This window comes from Syzygium oleosum, unplaced genomic scaffold (assembly GCF_021117445.2).
Source record: "Syzygium oleosum isolate NSW1041296 unplaced genomic scaffold, Sole_v2.1 Sole_v2.34, whole genome shotgun sequence".
NCBI classification, from domain to species: domain Eukaryota; kingdom Viridiplantae; phylum Streptophyta; class Magnoliopsida; order Myrtales; family Myrtaceae; genus Syzygium; species Syzygium oleosum.
This window is the reverse complement of record NW_026607518.1, coordinates 1,904,894-1,920,527: the sequence shown is the minus strand read 5'-3', so window position 1 is coordinate 1,920,527 and position 15,634 is coordinate 1,904,894. Positions and strand designations below refer to the sequence as shown.

The following is a 15,634-nucleotide window of genomic DNA, read 5'->3' as shown; positions in this document are numbered from 1 at the left end:
GCCGGCCTCGGGTGAGGCCCGACATCGCCGCGGCTAGGTTGGCGAGGTTGGCAAGGCTCTAGCTCGCCGGAATTTGGCAAGCTCAGCCTCGCGTAAGGCCGGCTGGTAGGTAGAAGGAAAAATAAAGAGAAAGAAAAGAAAAAGAAAAAAGAAAAGAAAATATAAAATATTGACATATTCAAAATGAGCAATTTTAAAAGTATTTTCATCTTCTTAGATTAGGGAATTCATTTTCCTAATTTTATACATAAATGTTTTCCTAACGGAAAAGTATTTTCGGTGAACCAAATGGGTAAAAGTTCGAAAAATAGATTTTCAAAAAACACTTTTCCTCAAACAAACGTACCCTTACATTCTTTGTAATTTGCCACCTAATAATACAACAATTGACATGTTCAGCCAAAGCATTTTATTGAGTAAAGGGGATAAACCAATCGATGCAGCAATCACCAGAATTTATTCCACCAGCAAACCAATCGAAACAATTAAATCACGACCTGGTCCTAGTAGATAATTTCACAAAAACTATGAGAGAGCTAGATATGATTGAGACTCAACTACTCGTGGCCTTCGACATTGACGTGAACGTCACCGTCGACCCAAGCGTCGACGTCCCGGCCTCGACCGTGAACGTGTCGTAGCGGAGGAAGAACTCCACGAGCATGACCCTGCTCAAGAGCACCACCAGGTTCTTGGCAGGGCACTGCTTATTCCCCACGGTCGGATCATCGATCTCGCGCCCGTTTGACCAGTACACGTACTTCAACAGCTTCTCGCCTTCTTCCCCGACGAACCTGTCGCCCACGAACTCCTCTGGCCTTTCGAACACCCTCGGATCCTTGGTTGCAAACGGCTGATATCCAAATATCATCTCGCCCTTCTTGATCTCGAAGGCTGCATCGTGGTTGTGGATCACCATATCCTCCTTGGCATGGCCATACTGGAACGCAACCGGAGGCTCGATTCTCAGCGCTTCCCAGACAACCGACTTGGTCAAGCTCATCTTCTCCAAGGCGGCGATTGTGACCCCGCCTTCCGACCTAACAACAGTCCTGATTTCCTCCGCAAGCTGTCGCTGCAACTCTTCTCCGGCGAGTCCGACCCACCTGATCAACGCTGGCAACGTGGTTTTCATGCCCCCATAGGAATTGAAGCACATCAGGAACACAAGGTTATGGCAAGCTTCGTCTCTTTTGATTCCCAAACTCTCAGCTTCGTCCAATATCGATTTTGCGTACTCATTGAACACCTTGTAGAATTTCTTGTATTCGCATTTGAGCAACAACGAAGGCAATGGGAAAGTGTGTAGGACTATGTCTTCCAAAAAGTTTAGTATCTTTGGTAACCCTAGGGTAATCAACGGTGCAAGTTGGAAAAACAACCACGAGTCAAAGAATTTCGTTGCTTTGTCGGTCGTGAGGATCGTGCTAGATGGATTTTGGTCGCAGAATAGGTTGGCCAAGAAGTTGAAGGACATTTTGTTGCAATAGTCGTCGAATGGTGCTTTGCCTTTGCTAGAGAACTCATCTTCTAGGTCAATGAAGAGCTGTGATAGGGAACTCCTATAGAGTGGAATGAACTTATCATGACGCTTCGCAAGGGTCGACAGAATTAAGCCTTTCAAGAGGGCGTGTTTGGGCTCAGGGGGGTCGAGGTAGGCGCAGACGCGGTATCCGCCCGTGTAGTCGGTCGAGGGCATGTAGGTCCCGGTGAACACGTCCTTCTTTTCGACCTTGGATGTGTCAAAGAGGACCGGGAAGCTGACAGCATCAAGGAGCACGATGACCTTAGGGTTCCGGGCCATGAAAGGGCCCGGAACCATGTTGGACCGGAAGACCGTCGACTGGTACTTCTCCATCCGGGTCCGGAAGAACTTGTCTGTCCCCTCATGGTAGAAGTAGGCAAGCCGGTCTTTTATGGCGCCGAAGAAGGGCAAGCCATAACCTCCGGGGATTGCTATTAGAGGAAGATTTGATGAAGAAGGCGAAGACATCGTTGGCTAAAAAATTAAGAAGGGAATTTGTTCAAGTGTTGGGTTTCAAAGAACAAAAAGGGAGAGAACAACTGAAATTCACAAAATCAGCACAATATCAAGTTTTTTTTCAATGCATCATCACATGAAACCAACCGCCGGTTATAAATATAGAGCTTTTGAATGTGTCCATGGAGACTGTCGACGCCATATCCTGAGCCATCACGTGATTAAGACGCAACATGTTTGAAACGTTTGTTCTTTTATTCCACACGTGCGCGGCGATTACTTTCTTGAAGAACAGCTTAATCCTGACCCTCGGTCTAATTTCATTCTTACCCACCTTCCTTGGTTTGTTTCTTGATTTTGATGGGTCGAAACCAAGAAAACTGTTCCTGAATACCGCCTGTCTGAATGATTTATCGCAGGCACGTTAAAAATGATGACTAAGATGCATAATCTTCCTGTTGAATTTTCTTCAGTAGATAGATTGGTCAGCCACGCACTTTCTTTAAACCTCGGGCAATAAGTCTCAAGATTCGCTCGTGAAACCCCACCACCAATTCTTTATTATTCGATCATGATCAATAATTGCGAACGAATAGGTGGTGGTAAGCATATCCACGTGATTAATTTGTACAATTATCATTATTTCCGGTATCTCGCGTATAGCCCACGAGGCATAGAGAGCCAATGGAACAATTATTAGGTGGCTAGATTATCGGTCGCATTTTTTTTTGTTTTGGGATACGAACATTAGTCAAACCGCTCTCTAAAATTATGATTGATTTCACCCGAAAACGTTGAATGCTTTAGCAAGTACACCTAACAAAGGTTTCGTGAGCAATGAAATCAAATGGCCCGACAAGAGATTTGACCGCAAGATGAGTCGAAAGAAGAGACAACCATTGTTTCCAACATTGCTACGATTGACCGGTCCAATCTTGGATAAGGATGATAGCTTGCACAAGGGCAGCTCTCGATGCCCCCCTTTATATTTAATTTTTGTTTATATATGTTGAAAGAAAATTTCAAATGAGCTCTAGGTTAAACTTCTTTCTCAATTTATAAAAAAATATTATCTATTTTTTTGACACGTCACGCTGATGTATTTGTCTTTCAATTCGGTGTTGTTGACCATTCTTTTTTAGGGTTGATTCAAGGATACATCGTCCTCATCACGGAGCCTTCACAGAGAAGACTACTGTAATCGTAGTTGGCATGTTTAGGTTTCAATTTAGCACGTAGAGAGTTCACAGCGAGCAAGCGCAAAGGCAGAAAGAGTGGGAAATAGGATAACCTCTCAATACTCGATCACGAATAGATAGAAGTTTGCTTCTCGATTACAGCCACCCCGCTTTGACCCCGCTTAGGGGGGACCAAACAGGAACGGGAGGGATCCATCGAAACTTCCAAAATGAGTTTTGGCTACATGTCATTCAGAGGTTCGTAAATGGTCAAATTCTTTGTCATAACATGACAATGTTCATTCTCTGTTTTCTTTTCTTTATTAATGCCAACTATTAATATCGATAAATCTAATAGCAATTTGTTTAAAACTTTACTTAATGTTTAAACAATCTAAGATGCAAGCATATGATATTTAATAAGAAAAGTATTTCTAGGAGGGAAACAAGTATAACGATCTTTTGGGCAAATTTTTAAGTGTCAACATGCAATAGATAAATATTGCCCCAATTTCTGCGTCCCTTTAGCATTGTCGGGGGGCAATTAGGAAAGTGACGGGTGCTTTATCGACCGACGTTGCTTTTAGTTCTGGGCGATAGTAGCTATCTCGCCTAAAATGATACAAGAAAGCCTAAATTAATGGGTCTTAAAGTCACGACACGAGGCTGGCTAAGGTCGCGAAGTCGAGAGGTGATCAGTGGGCATGTTCGAGCCTGCACCTAGGTCAAATCTTAAGGTCGGGCCTAAATTTATTTACCAAGCTCGCCAATCATAAAACTTTTATGTACCAAAACTATTGGGCGTCGGGCCGGACTTGGATAGGGCTAATCGGGTTGATCCGGAGCTTCTCATTGAATGCCCTGTCAAAGCCTGCCTAAGTTGTCTTCGGGCCCTTATGGCTCGGATCGGTCCTAGGCAGGCCCGTGAGCTACTATGATAAAGAAGAAGCGACCCTCGCCGGCCAAAGACGGAAAATCGCCAAAAAGGGCCGAGGCCCAATGTGGAGATGTGGCAGTCCGAAGGAACACCCAACTAAGAAGAGGTGAAATCCAAGCTCCCAAGGCATATAAATTGGTAAAAGGTCACCTAAAAAAGATACCTTAAGAAAATCGAACTTGGGTTCCAAATGGGTTTTTCGTACATGAAAGGTTCTTCGATCAGAGATAAGCAAGGCCTAGTAATCTTCTCGGTCCGATCGCATTCGATGCATGAACAAATGTCACCAAAAACTGAAAATGAGAACTTGACAGTTTACAATGTAAAAATAACTCGACAGGATTTTCCATGTGCACTGAATTTCCAAATAGAGAATCCTAATTCTACCTAAAGGGCCATGTTAGGCAAAAATTTGGCTATCATGCTTTCACAGTGAACACATTTCACTCTAACTTCTGTTTAACTCCAAAGCTTGGTATTACACAATCGTTAATTACTAACATTGTTAACATAAATTTCCCACTATAAAACGCTAAAATTCTAAATTGAGTTCCCTTTGAGGCTGAGGAGAACAAAAGTTTTGCTCGCTTATATAGTTAGGATTTTAGGATTTTGTGTATGAGTGTTCCAAAAATATTGAATTATTTTTAGTTAAGTATGCTTAATAAGTGTTACGAGTTCTCTAAACAATGATTCAGCCCATGTTGAGCAGGCGCTCATCGGTCGTCGACACGACCCATTTACGAGATAATTATAGCAAGAGACCTCTCTCACAGAGCATAGAGATAGGCATCTCCACAGCACTTGGTCGATAAGACCAAAACCTTTGTTGAAAGTCAAGTAGATGCGAAAGGAACCTTCAATACAATTACCAAAGAAGGCCAATAACACATACTTCATATACCTCCCTATTCAAAAACAGATACCCCATACTAGGGAATATACAAAGTGACGACCTTATAATACATCTTCGTTCTTGTTGCACTCTCTTCTTCGTCTCTTCCTTCTCCAGGTCATCACCATGGCACGAACCGGTCCATGAGCAAGCACACAGTGGCCTCCGAAATCGTGCTCTCGGCCGGAACCTCTCTCCTCCTCTCTTCCTTCTTGGCCAGCGACAACTTCTTCGGTTCGGCTTCGGCTGATTCTTCGCGTTCTTGGCCGGACTTCGATTTGGACCGGAGTAACTTCTTGATGGCAACCTTTTCTCCGAGCTTGGCAAGCTCAGACTCCCATATCTCTACTAATGCAGACATACTCTTGACCCTTCTTCTTTGTGGGACAAATTTGTTTCCTTTTTTGGTGGGAGTTTATATGCGGAATTGCCGTGGAACGAGGAGAGAAATGATAGGGTTTTTTATAGAGAGGACGGGAAGACATGGTTTGAATGTGGTGTGGCTTTGAGGCATTTAGGGTTTTTTCAGGAAACAGATGGAACAGAGTCAGTGAATCGGTGTGTGGACAAGCACACAAGATACGACCACAGAATAGAATATTAGGATATTCTACGGTACTGGCTGTGGATATCTCATTGGGGGCAATACTCTTGTGTAGTTACTCATACCATGAGAATGTATATATGCCTTCTGATTCCAGACCCATGAGGTCTATCATATTTGATTCGTACTCGATGCAATCTCACGGGTTCACGTGCACATAAGAAACTAGAAAAAATTACAAAAAAAGTCTTAAACTAATTATAATTGTGCCAATTTAATTCTTTTTTTTTTTGCTAGCCTCTTGTACGGTTCTTGGATGCAAAACTTTTAACAATATGTTAAAAAAGAGCCAGGTTCATATCCAAAATGACCTTCGGCCTTCAAATCCTTATTTAGTTCAGTTTGAGGTGTTCATTCTTTATGGTGACTGACTGAAAAGTACTTATGGCACACTTATGCTTCTTTCTCTAATGCTAACTTGAGTATAATGTCATCTACAAAATGATGAGCACGCAATCGTCTATGCTCAGTTTGATTTGGAATATAGTTTCTCTTTGTCGAGTTATTTTTGGTCGCTTAGATCACTACAAAAAAACTGGATTTTTGCCACGAAAATTTGCGACGAAAAAATTTTCGTTGCAAATTTGCGACAAATTTTCCAACGAAAAGTAAAATTCGTTGGAAATTTCCAACAAAAAATTTTTCGTCGTAAAATTCGTTGGAAATTTCCAACGAACTATATTTCGTCGCAAAATTCGTTGGAAATTTCCAACGAAAAAATTTTCATTGGAAAATTAGTTGGAAATTTCCAACTAAACAAAATTCGTTGGAAAATTCGTTGTAAATTTCCAACGAATTTTTTCCGTTAGAAATTTCCAACGAATTTTCCAACGAATTACAAAAAAACCCGGTATCGTTCGGCATTTTTTATATTCGTTGGAAAATTTGTTGGAAAATTCCAACGAATTTTCCAACGAATTTCAATTTTCCGGGCAATTATTTCAGTTTGTGCAATTTTCGTTGGAAAATTCGTTGGAAATTTCCAACGAATTTTCCAACGAATTTCAATTTTCGGGCAATTATTTCATTGTATACAATTTTCGTTGGAAATTTCGTTGGAAATTTCCAACGAATTTTCCAACGAATTACAAAAAAACCGATACCGTTCGGCATTTTTAAAATTCGTTGGAAAATTCGTTGGAAATTTCCAACGAATTTTCCAACGAATTTCAATTTTTGGGCAATTATTTCATTGTATACAATTTTCGTTGGAAAATTAGTTGAAATTTCCAACGAAAAAAATTAGTTGGAAATTTCCAACGAATTTTCCAACATTAATTAAAAAACCGTACCGTTCGGCATTTTTAAAATTCGTTGGAAAATTCGTTTGAAATTTCCAACGAATTTTCCAACGAATTTCAATTTTCCGAGCAATTATTTCAGTTTATACAATTTTCGTTGGAAAATTCGTTGGAAATTTCCAACGAATTTTTTTTCGTTGGAAATTTCCAACGAATTTTTTTTCTTTGGAAATTTCCGGGCAATTATTTTAGTGTCTCTCTCTCCCTCTGCTCCGCCATGGCCGTCTCCTTCATCTCCTTCCCCCCCCAAGCCTCCCTTCTCCGAGTCCCTCTCTCTCTCTCTGCTCTCCTTCGCCTTCCACCTTCTCCTCGCCGCCTCCCCCGCCGCCCTCCTCCTCCTCCGACTCGGCCTCCGGTGCCATGGACACCAAGATCGGCATCCAGGTCATCCGCGACGTCGGCTCCGTCCCCGAAGGCGTCGCTGCGGCCATCCAGGGCCAGGCCCCCGCGGCGGTCGGCGCTCCCGACGCCACCATGGGCCGCCCCCGACGCCCCCGACGCCTCGTCGCCGGCGAGGGCCGAGCTCGCCCAGATCTGGGCGAGCTCGAGCTCGTCGCCAGCGAGGGCCGAGCTCACCCAGATCTGGGCGAGCTCGAGCTCGCCGGCCATGGCGAGCTCGGCCCTCGCCATGGCCGGCGAGGCCGCCACCCATCCCGCCTCACCGCCACCGTCCAACCGACCTCGATCTCTCTCTTCCTTTCTCGGCCGCGTGAGCCGCTTGGAACCGCCGCCGCGGCCCGCGGCCTCGCCGGCCATGGCGAGGGCCGAGCTCGCCATGGCCGGCGAGCTCGAGCTCGCCCAGATCTGGGTGAGCTCGGCCCTCGCCGGCGACGAGCTCGAGCTCGCCCGATCCGGGTGAGCTCGGCCCCTCGCCGGCGACGAGCTCGAGCTCGCCCGGATCCGGGAGCTCGGCCTCGCCGCGGCGAGGGCCATTTTTCGGCCAAAAAAAATTTTTGAAATTGAAATTTTTCGACCAAAAAAAAAAATTTGATGGAAAAAAACTTTCCACGATTTTTCGATCAAAAAAATTTGTAATTTCCAACGAAAAAATTGTTTGAAAAAAAATTCATTTCCAACGAATTTAGTCACGAGTTTTCCAACGAAATTTCCAACGAAAATATTTTCGTCGCAAATTTCCAACGAAAATTAAAATTTTTCGTCAGAAAATTTTCCAACGACCTATTACCAACGAAATTTTTTTCGTTGGAAAATTCGTTGGAAATTCGTTTTCCAACGAATTTTCCATAATTTTTCGTTGGAAATTTCGTCGGAAAAAATCAGTTTTTTGTAGTGGATGAACATGGCAATGGTGTTGTTGTTTTTGATTTGACGATTCTTATCTAGACCGAATCGAATGAGTATGGTTGGATGTAAGGGATAGCATCATTCTCACCTCATTCCAACTCATATTCAGTTAGGCTCACTTAAAACGAGTAATAATTATGCTTCAAATTGTATATTTCAACTGTAAGCATTGACCTCTTAAAATGAAATGGGAGACATTGTCGATGTTAATCGTCCGTTCTCATTCTTTTGGCTAATTAAATTAATTGTGGAGGATTTTCTCCTCCTTTCTGGTCCCCAAGATGGCGCAAGGACAAACGAAAGGGAAAAGTCCGCGTGGTCATGGGCCAAGCTATGCATAATTAACATCATCAGGACCGTTAAACTGATCTTGTTCACGTGGCTCAAAACCCATCTCATCCATCCACCCTTGGCTGAAAATCAACAAGCGATAGAGACGCAGGAAGCTTCCAACTATTGGGCTGCTTTATCACCATGCGGCCACTTGTTTCCTCCTTTATTGCACATGGATTTCTGAAGGTCTTCTTTTACTTGCCCACCGGGCGTTCTAGGTTTTGCCATAAAAACCTACGATCATAAGGTAGAGATTATACAAAAATGGCGCACTTGGTAAGATTGGTGTGTGAATTTCTCATTCAGGAATCGGAGTACACTTGTTCAAATTGTTGAGAAAAATCCCTAATGAGTTTTGAGGAATGACAAAACTATATGTTACTTACCAGAATTACACTTAAGTTGTTTAATGCAGGTAAATGCTGAGTTATCAGACTTAATCGATGAAAGGACTTTGTCATCAAACTCAAAATTACTTGTCTGATTCAATGAGTGTTATTTTTGGCAAGTTTATGCAGGATAATCAAATTGATATTTCAAGATATTCAACTTAGCAATCACAAGATTATTCCTTAAACATGAAGAACTACACTTATGAAAACCTTGATTTGATTGTATGGGCAATCAAATCACTCGGAGATAATGGTTCTTCTTCTAACGGCTATGCATTTTCTTTTAGGAAGTTTATTCAACGGTTTAATTTGGAGATCAGTCCTCTAAAGATTTTCCAACAGATAGATTGGAAGTAGAGGAGTATAAAAGGAGTGCAAACATCGTACAAGAAAATTGAACCAGAATCGAGAATTCCAAAGTCTGAATAGAGCTTCAATCTTACACTTTTGTGATTACTATTTTCCACGTTGTGATTTTAGAAAGAAAATTACTTGAGTGAAGAGTGTACGTGATAGTGTAGCCTATCATCTGAGAAGCACTGCTCTTGCAATCTTCTGGTGATTCAATAGTGAAATACAGCCAATAAGCCGCCAGCGTAAAGAGTGGACGTAGGCTCGATAAAGCCGAACCACTATAAAGATCTATGTGCAGTATTTTCTATCCCTAAACTTTTATTTATTATTACTAACATTATACTGCATACATATCTGTTAAACAAGTTTGTCAGAACATCATCTTAGTCACCAGACACAATCATCTGACGATAACTTATATACAAGTGTGTCATACGCATCTATCTGATATTAATCATATGAGTTGTTGATCTCGACTATATTCATTCTGCACGTTTAAATCATTCAATTTGGTAAAATCACATATTCATCCCCCTCTAAGTGATAGCACTAGCCGTAACAATTGATATCAAAGCCTAATGCTTATTTTTCTTTGAAATGTTATTTTACTTCTGTGCTAACGATTCTTGATGGCTAGTAATGCTGAGTCAGGTCACAACAACAGACCACCTTATTTCAATGGGACTGAATACAGTGTTTGGGAAAACAAGATGAAGACATTCATCTTAGGAATAGATCAAGACATATGGGACATCGTTGAACATGGAATCATTCCAAACGAAACAAAATCCCCAGAAACTTCAAAAGGGCAAAATGAGACACCTTCTTCCGAAGGAATTAGAGAGCAAATCAGACCTCAAGCTTTACCTCTCTCAGCCAAGGAAATTTCCAGAAGAATCCATCTGGATGTAAAGATCAGAACGGCCATATACAATTGTCTAGCAAGTGTTGAATACAAACGAATTGCAAATCTCAAAACTGCGAAAGAAATTTGGGATCTTCTCAAGCTTATCCATGAAGGAACAGAAAGAGTCAAGGAAACAAATCTCAACATTCTCCTTGGATAGTACGAGTCCTTCACTCAGAAACCAAATGAAACAATTTCTGAGATGCAGAGCAGATTCACTGAGATCGTAAATGGGCTTGAATTCCAAAACAATCCTATCTCATAACCTATGAAGGTGAACAAATTGTTGAGAGCTCTTTCAAAAGAGTGGAACAACATCAAATTTTCTATTTGAGAAACTTGGGGGATCATACCACTCACGGTGGACGAACATATCAGAATTCTTCAATCCTATGAAATTGAAAAGTTCTTAGAAATTGAAGAACCCAAAGGTAAAAAGTCTATTGCTCTAAAAATTAACATTGATTCTGATGACAGATACGGATTCAGATAAAGATGAAGATGAAGAGTTGGCTCTAATGGTCAAGAAACTGAGAAAGATGGCAAAGAAGGTAAAGACAAATAAGTCAAAAAAGAATTCAAGAATTCTGAGCCATCAAAAGCCAAGAAGTTAAACTTTAAGAAGAGATCAAGTGCCAAAGATGAAGAAAACAAAGATGTGATATGTTTACACTACAAAAAGAACGGACACATAAAACTCAAATGTCCTTTTCTCAAGAAGAACAAAGGAAAATATGGACGATATAAGAAAGCTTTCAAAGCTGAAACATGGAGTGATTCAGAGTATAATGAAAGCAAACAAGATTTTGCCAATGTTTGTTTGATGGCAAATTCAGACTCAAAATCACGTTCTGATGAAGAAGATGAAGTAAGTAATTCTAATATTCATGAAGTAGTTGCAAATTATATTGATGAGTTAATCTCTATTAATAAAACTGCCTTAAAAAAGATTTCTGTATTGAAGAAGGAGATTGTTTCTCTAAAAGGTGCAACTCAAAACAAGGATATTGATGAGTCAATTGATTCTTTAAAAAAGGAAAACAATCTTTTAAAACAGCAAGATATTTTGCAAAAGGATAAGATTGATTCATTGCAAAAAGAGTTTAATCTTATCAAGGAGAATAAAGATTCTCTTAAAATGGAAAATGATTTACTGAAAAAAGAAATTTTTGATATGAAAAATATTTCTAAGGAAAGTTTTGATCGCATCTCTAATGAAAAAGAACTTTTGAAAAATGAAATTTCTAATATAACCAAGAAATTCTCAATGGGTTCGAAAAATCTTCAACATATTCTGTCAATTCAAGTTCCTTATTATAATAAATAAGGTCTGGGTTTTGAGAAAAATACTGAATTGAAAAATACTTTTCCGAATGTCAAAGAAAGACTAAAGAAAAGACCTTCTAAATTTGCTTATAAAAATCATTTTCAAAAGCAGTTTGTAAAATTCAATGGTCAAACTTCCCAAAAAATGTTCAAATTGCGGTGATTCAAATCACTTTAAGAGTGACTATCCTAAGGTTTGGAGACCTATTCAGAGAGATATTTTGAGAATGACTGATCTTAACCAAAATTGACCAAAATTGACCCAAGAAAATATGGATACCAAAGGAAAAGTGAGTTACTTATCTTTTGCAGGTACCAAAGAATAGAAAAACAAGTGGTACCTTGACAGTGATTGCTCAAGACACATGATCGGAGATCCTTTGAAATTCATTAAGTTAGAAAGAATTAAAGGAGAAAGTGTATTATTTGGAGGCAACAACAAAGGAAAATAATTGGCAAGGGAACTGTCAGAATCGATAATCTCATCATCAATGAAGTCTCACTTGTTAAAGGTTTGAATTTCAATGTAATTAGCATTAGTCAATTATGTGATATTGGTTACAGAATTACTTTCCAAGAAAACAAATGCTTTGGGATAAGTAAAGACAACAAGCAATCATTTACGGGTCGAAGACATGGAAACATCTACCTACTAGACACAAAGTCTAATGGCTTGCAATCTCTCGTTTCCATAAAAGAAAAATCTGATCAGTGGCATAGGAAGCTCGAACACGTCAATGTCAAGTTAATTTCCAAAATAGCTTCAAAGAAACTTGTCAAAGGATTGCCAGAACGAAATTTTAAAAGCACAGAATTATGTTCAGCTTGCTTTAAAGGTAAGCAGGTAAGAAGTTCATTTATCAATAAATTATGTCAGCACTAACCGAGCTTTGCAGTTGCTTCATATGGACATTTTCGGACCTACTCAAACTCTAAGTCTTAGAGAACATGGCATAGCATCTGATGAATTGACGGCAAGTGAAGATGATCAGAATCAAAGATCTGATAAAGCTCAGGAATCATCAAACCAACAAGATAATAAAGAATCATCAAATCTCAATGATGAAAACGATGAAAGATTCAACAGAAACTGGAAGCAAAAATCTAGTCATCCTAAAGATCTCATTATTGGAAATTTAGATGAAGGAATTAAAATCAGAGCAAAGATAAAAGAAGTCATAAATACGCTAGCTCTCATATCTGAAGTTGAACCAAAGAATATTGAAGATGCATTGAAAGATTAAAGCTGGATTAAAGCTATACAAGAGGAACTTTTACAATTCCAGATCAATCGAGTATGGGAACTTGTTTCTAGACCTAAAAATCATTCAGTTATTAGAATAAAATGGGTATTTCGAAATAAACTAGATGATTAAGGAAAAGCCGTCAGAAACAAAGCAAGACTTGTGGCCAAAGGATATTCACAAGAGGAAGGAATAGATTACGATGAAACCTATGCTCCGGTGGCCAGGTTAGAAGCAATAAGAATTTTACTAGCTTATGCTTATTTCTGTGATTTTAAACTATTTCATATGGATGTCAAAAGCGCATTCTTAAATGGCTACATCAAAGAGGAAGTATATGTAGAACAATCTCCGGGTTTTGAAGATCCTTACAAGTCTGATCAAGTATATACTCTCAAGAAAGCATTATACGGTCTCAAACAAGCACCACGTGCTTGGTATGAAAGACTAAACAGCTTTCTGGAACAAAATGGATTCACAAAAGGTAATGTAGACACTACCCTATTGATCAAAAGAAAAGGTAAAGATATTTTAATTGTTCAAATCTATGTAGACGATATCATTTTTGGTTCTACAGATGAAAAATTGTGTAAGAATTTCTCTAAAATGATGCAAAGTGAATTTGAAATGAGCATGATGGGTGAGTTAACTTTCTTCCTTGGATTACAAATTAAACAAACCAAAAATGGCACATTTCTTTGTCAAGAAAAGTATGCCAAGGAAATTACGAAAAAGTTTTTTTTTTTTGGTAAAGTAAGAATTTTATATACTTTTCAAAGCGAGTCATACATAGAAAATAGTCGTACACAAAAACCTCACACTTGAGGCGACATAACAAGTGTCCCGACAGGTACAAAGGTGTAACGACTCAAACAAGGGCTACAAGAAATAGCAAAGGCATTACATTGGCCAACCGAAACAGGGACCAGCAAGCTACATACAAAGTAATGAAAAGATTAGTCAAAAATGGAAGAGGAGATGCCCCATTCTTCTATAACGAAAAAGTTTGGTTTGGTAAATTGCAAAAAGATAGATACTCCAATGTCATATTCCATTAAACTAGACAATGATGAAAAAGGAAAATCAATAGATAAAAAAATTATATAGAAGTATGATTAGTTCTCTTTTATATTTAACTGCTTCACGACTAGATATTCTGTACAGTGTTTGTTTGTGTGCAAGATTTCATTCAGAACCAAAAGAATCTCATATTACTGTAGTCAAAAGAATTATCAAATATGTTAGCACAAATCCTACACTTGGGTTGTGGTATCCAAAGAGATCAAATTTTACTCTTATTGGATATTCTGATGCTGATTAAGCTAGTTGCAAGATAGACAGGAAGAGCACTTCAAGAACGTATCAATTGTTAGGACACATACTTGTTCCATGGTATTCAAAGAAGCAACAAACTGTAACTCTTTCAACGGCAGAAGTAGAATACGTCTCACTTGGTAGTTGTTGTGCTCAAATCCTTTGGATGAAACAACAATTGAGAGACTTCAACATCAAAGACTCAACTGTGGAGATCAAGTGTGGCAATATTAGCGCCATTAATCTGACCAAGAATCCTATTTTGAACTCAAGAGCTAAGCATATCGATATTAAACATCATGTCATTCGTGATCATATTTTAAATGAAGATGGCTATGTGCAATTCATTGATACTAAACAGCAATTAGCTGACCTTTTTACAAAACCTTTAGAAAAGAAAAGTTTTGAGCTTATTAGAGATAAACTAAATATCATTAACTCACTTTATTGAGCTATGTAGAATAAACTCTTATTGCATCTAATGACTTATTTGATCAAGCATATATTTGAAGTATCCGATTTTCGCATGCAACTCATCTTATAAAATGTATGTAAATCTCATATATTTTGAATATCATGATTGTTTGAAATTAGTTATCTTAATTGATACCGTTTTAGAATTATAATCCCAAAATTTTCGGAATATAATTTCCGAAATTTCCCATAACTGTCAATTGATAGTTTCCAAAAAGGGTTTTATAAAAACCGATATATTGCACTCCTCGATTTAAAACCTTTTCTTCATCTCTCTTGCTGTCACTCTTTCCGAACATACATTCTTCTCTCTAAAACCCTAAAGATCTCCAAACACACGTTTTACCCTAAAAGATCTCATCTTTTTCTTCCGAAACCTAAAAATCTCTTCCATGGCGCTAAAATCGACCACTGAATCAAAGAACGGAATCAAGGGTTCTAGACGATCAAACCGAATCGCGGGAATGTTCACTACAGCAGAAAAAGATGGAAAAGCAGAGAAAATCGATATCTTTGACTCGGGCTCTAAGAAAGAGTCGTCTGCAGGTAATAAATCTCCACGTATCCCTATTTAAGAACGTGATCATTTTGTTATGGCAAGACAACTAATAAAAACCATTACAGTACTTCGAGAAAATCAGAGTGACCAGAGTACTGTAAATACAGTGTGTAAAACATTAGGTTTTCTGTCTGAACGTGAAGTTGTGGAGGAATATGATAAGGGTATGAGGCTTGGAAGATCACCTGTTGCTGAAAAAGGGATAGTTCTTAAAGAAACTTCTAATGCTCAGGAAAACCCTGTGACTGTGAAGAAAGGAGTTTCTCGAAAAGAAAAAGAGAAAGTAGGAGAACATTCGAATGTTGGAAGAGATGAATTCGTTGGTAAGGAAGAACTGCAGACTTTCGAGAAAAGCAAGAACACTGACACTAGGAAGGAAGATAATAATGAGAAACGGGGAAAGAACAGCATTGGTGCCAAAAGTTGTATACGGAGGCCACTTTGGTGCCAAAAGTTTCATTTGGATCACTTAAGTGTCAAAAGTTTACGCCGGCGATCATTTAAGTGTCAAATCGGAGAAAAAACGATCA

General features: G+C 39.2%; 1 protein-coding gene across 1 annotated transcript; it reads right to left on the bottom strand.

Annotated features, from left to right (window-relative positions):
• Positions 1–394: 394 nt before the first annotated feature.
• LOC115665104 (allene oxide synthase 3-like) lies at positions 395–2,130 on the bottom strand. The gene has a single exon (XM_030586996.2). The coding sequence runs from the start codon at positions 1,991–1,993 to the stop codon at positions 554–556; it is 1,440 nt and encodes a 479-aa protein (XP_030442856.1). The 5' UTR covers positions 1,994–2,130; the 3' UTR covers positions 395–553.
• Positions 2,131–15,634: the final 13,504 nt, after the last annotated feature.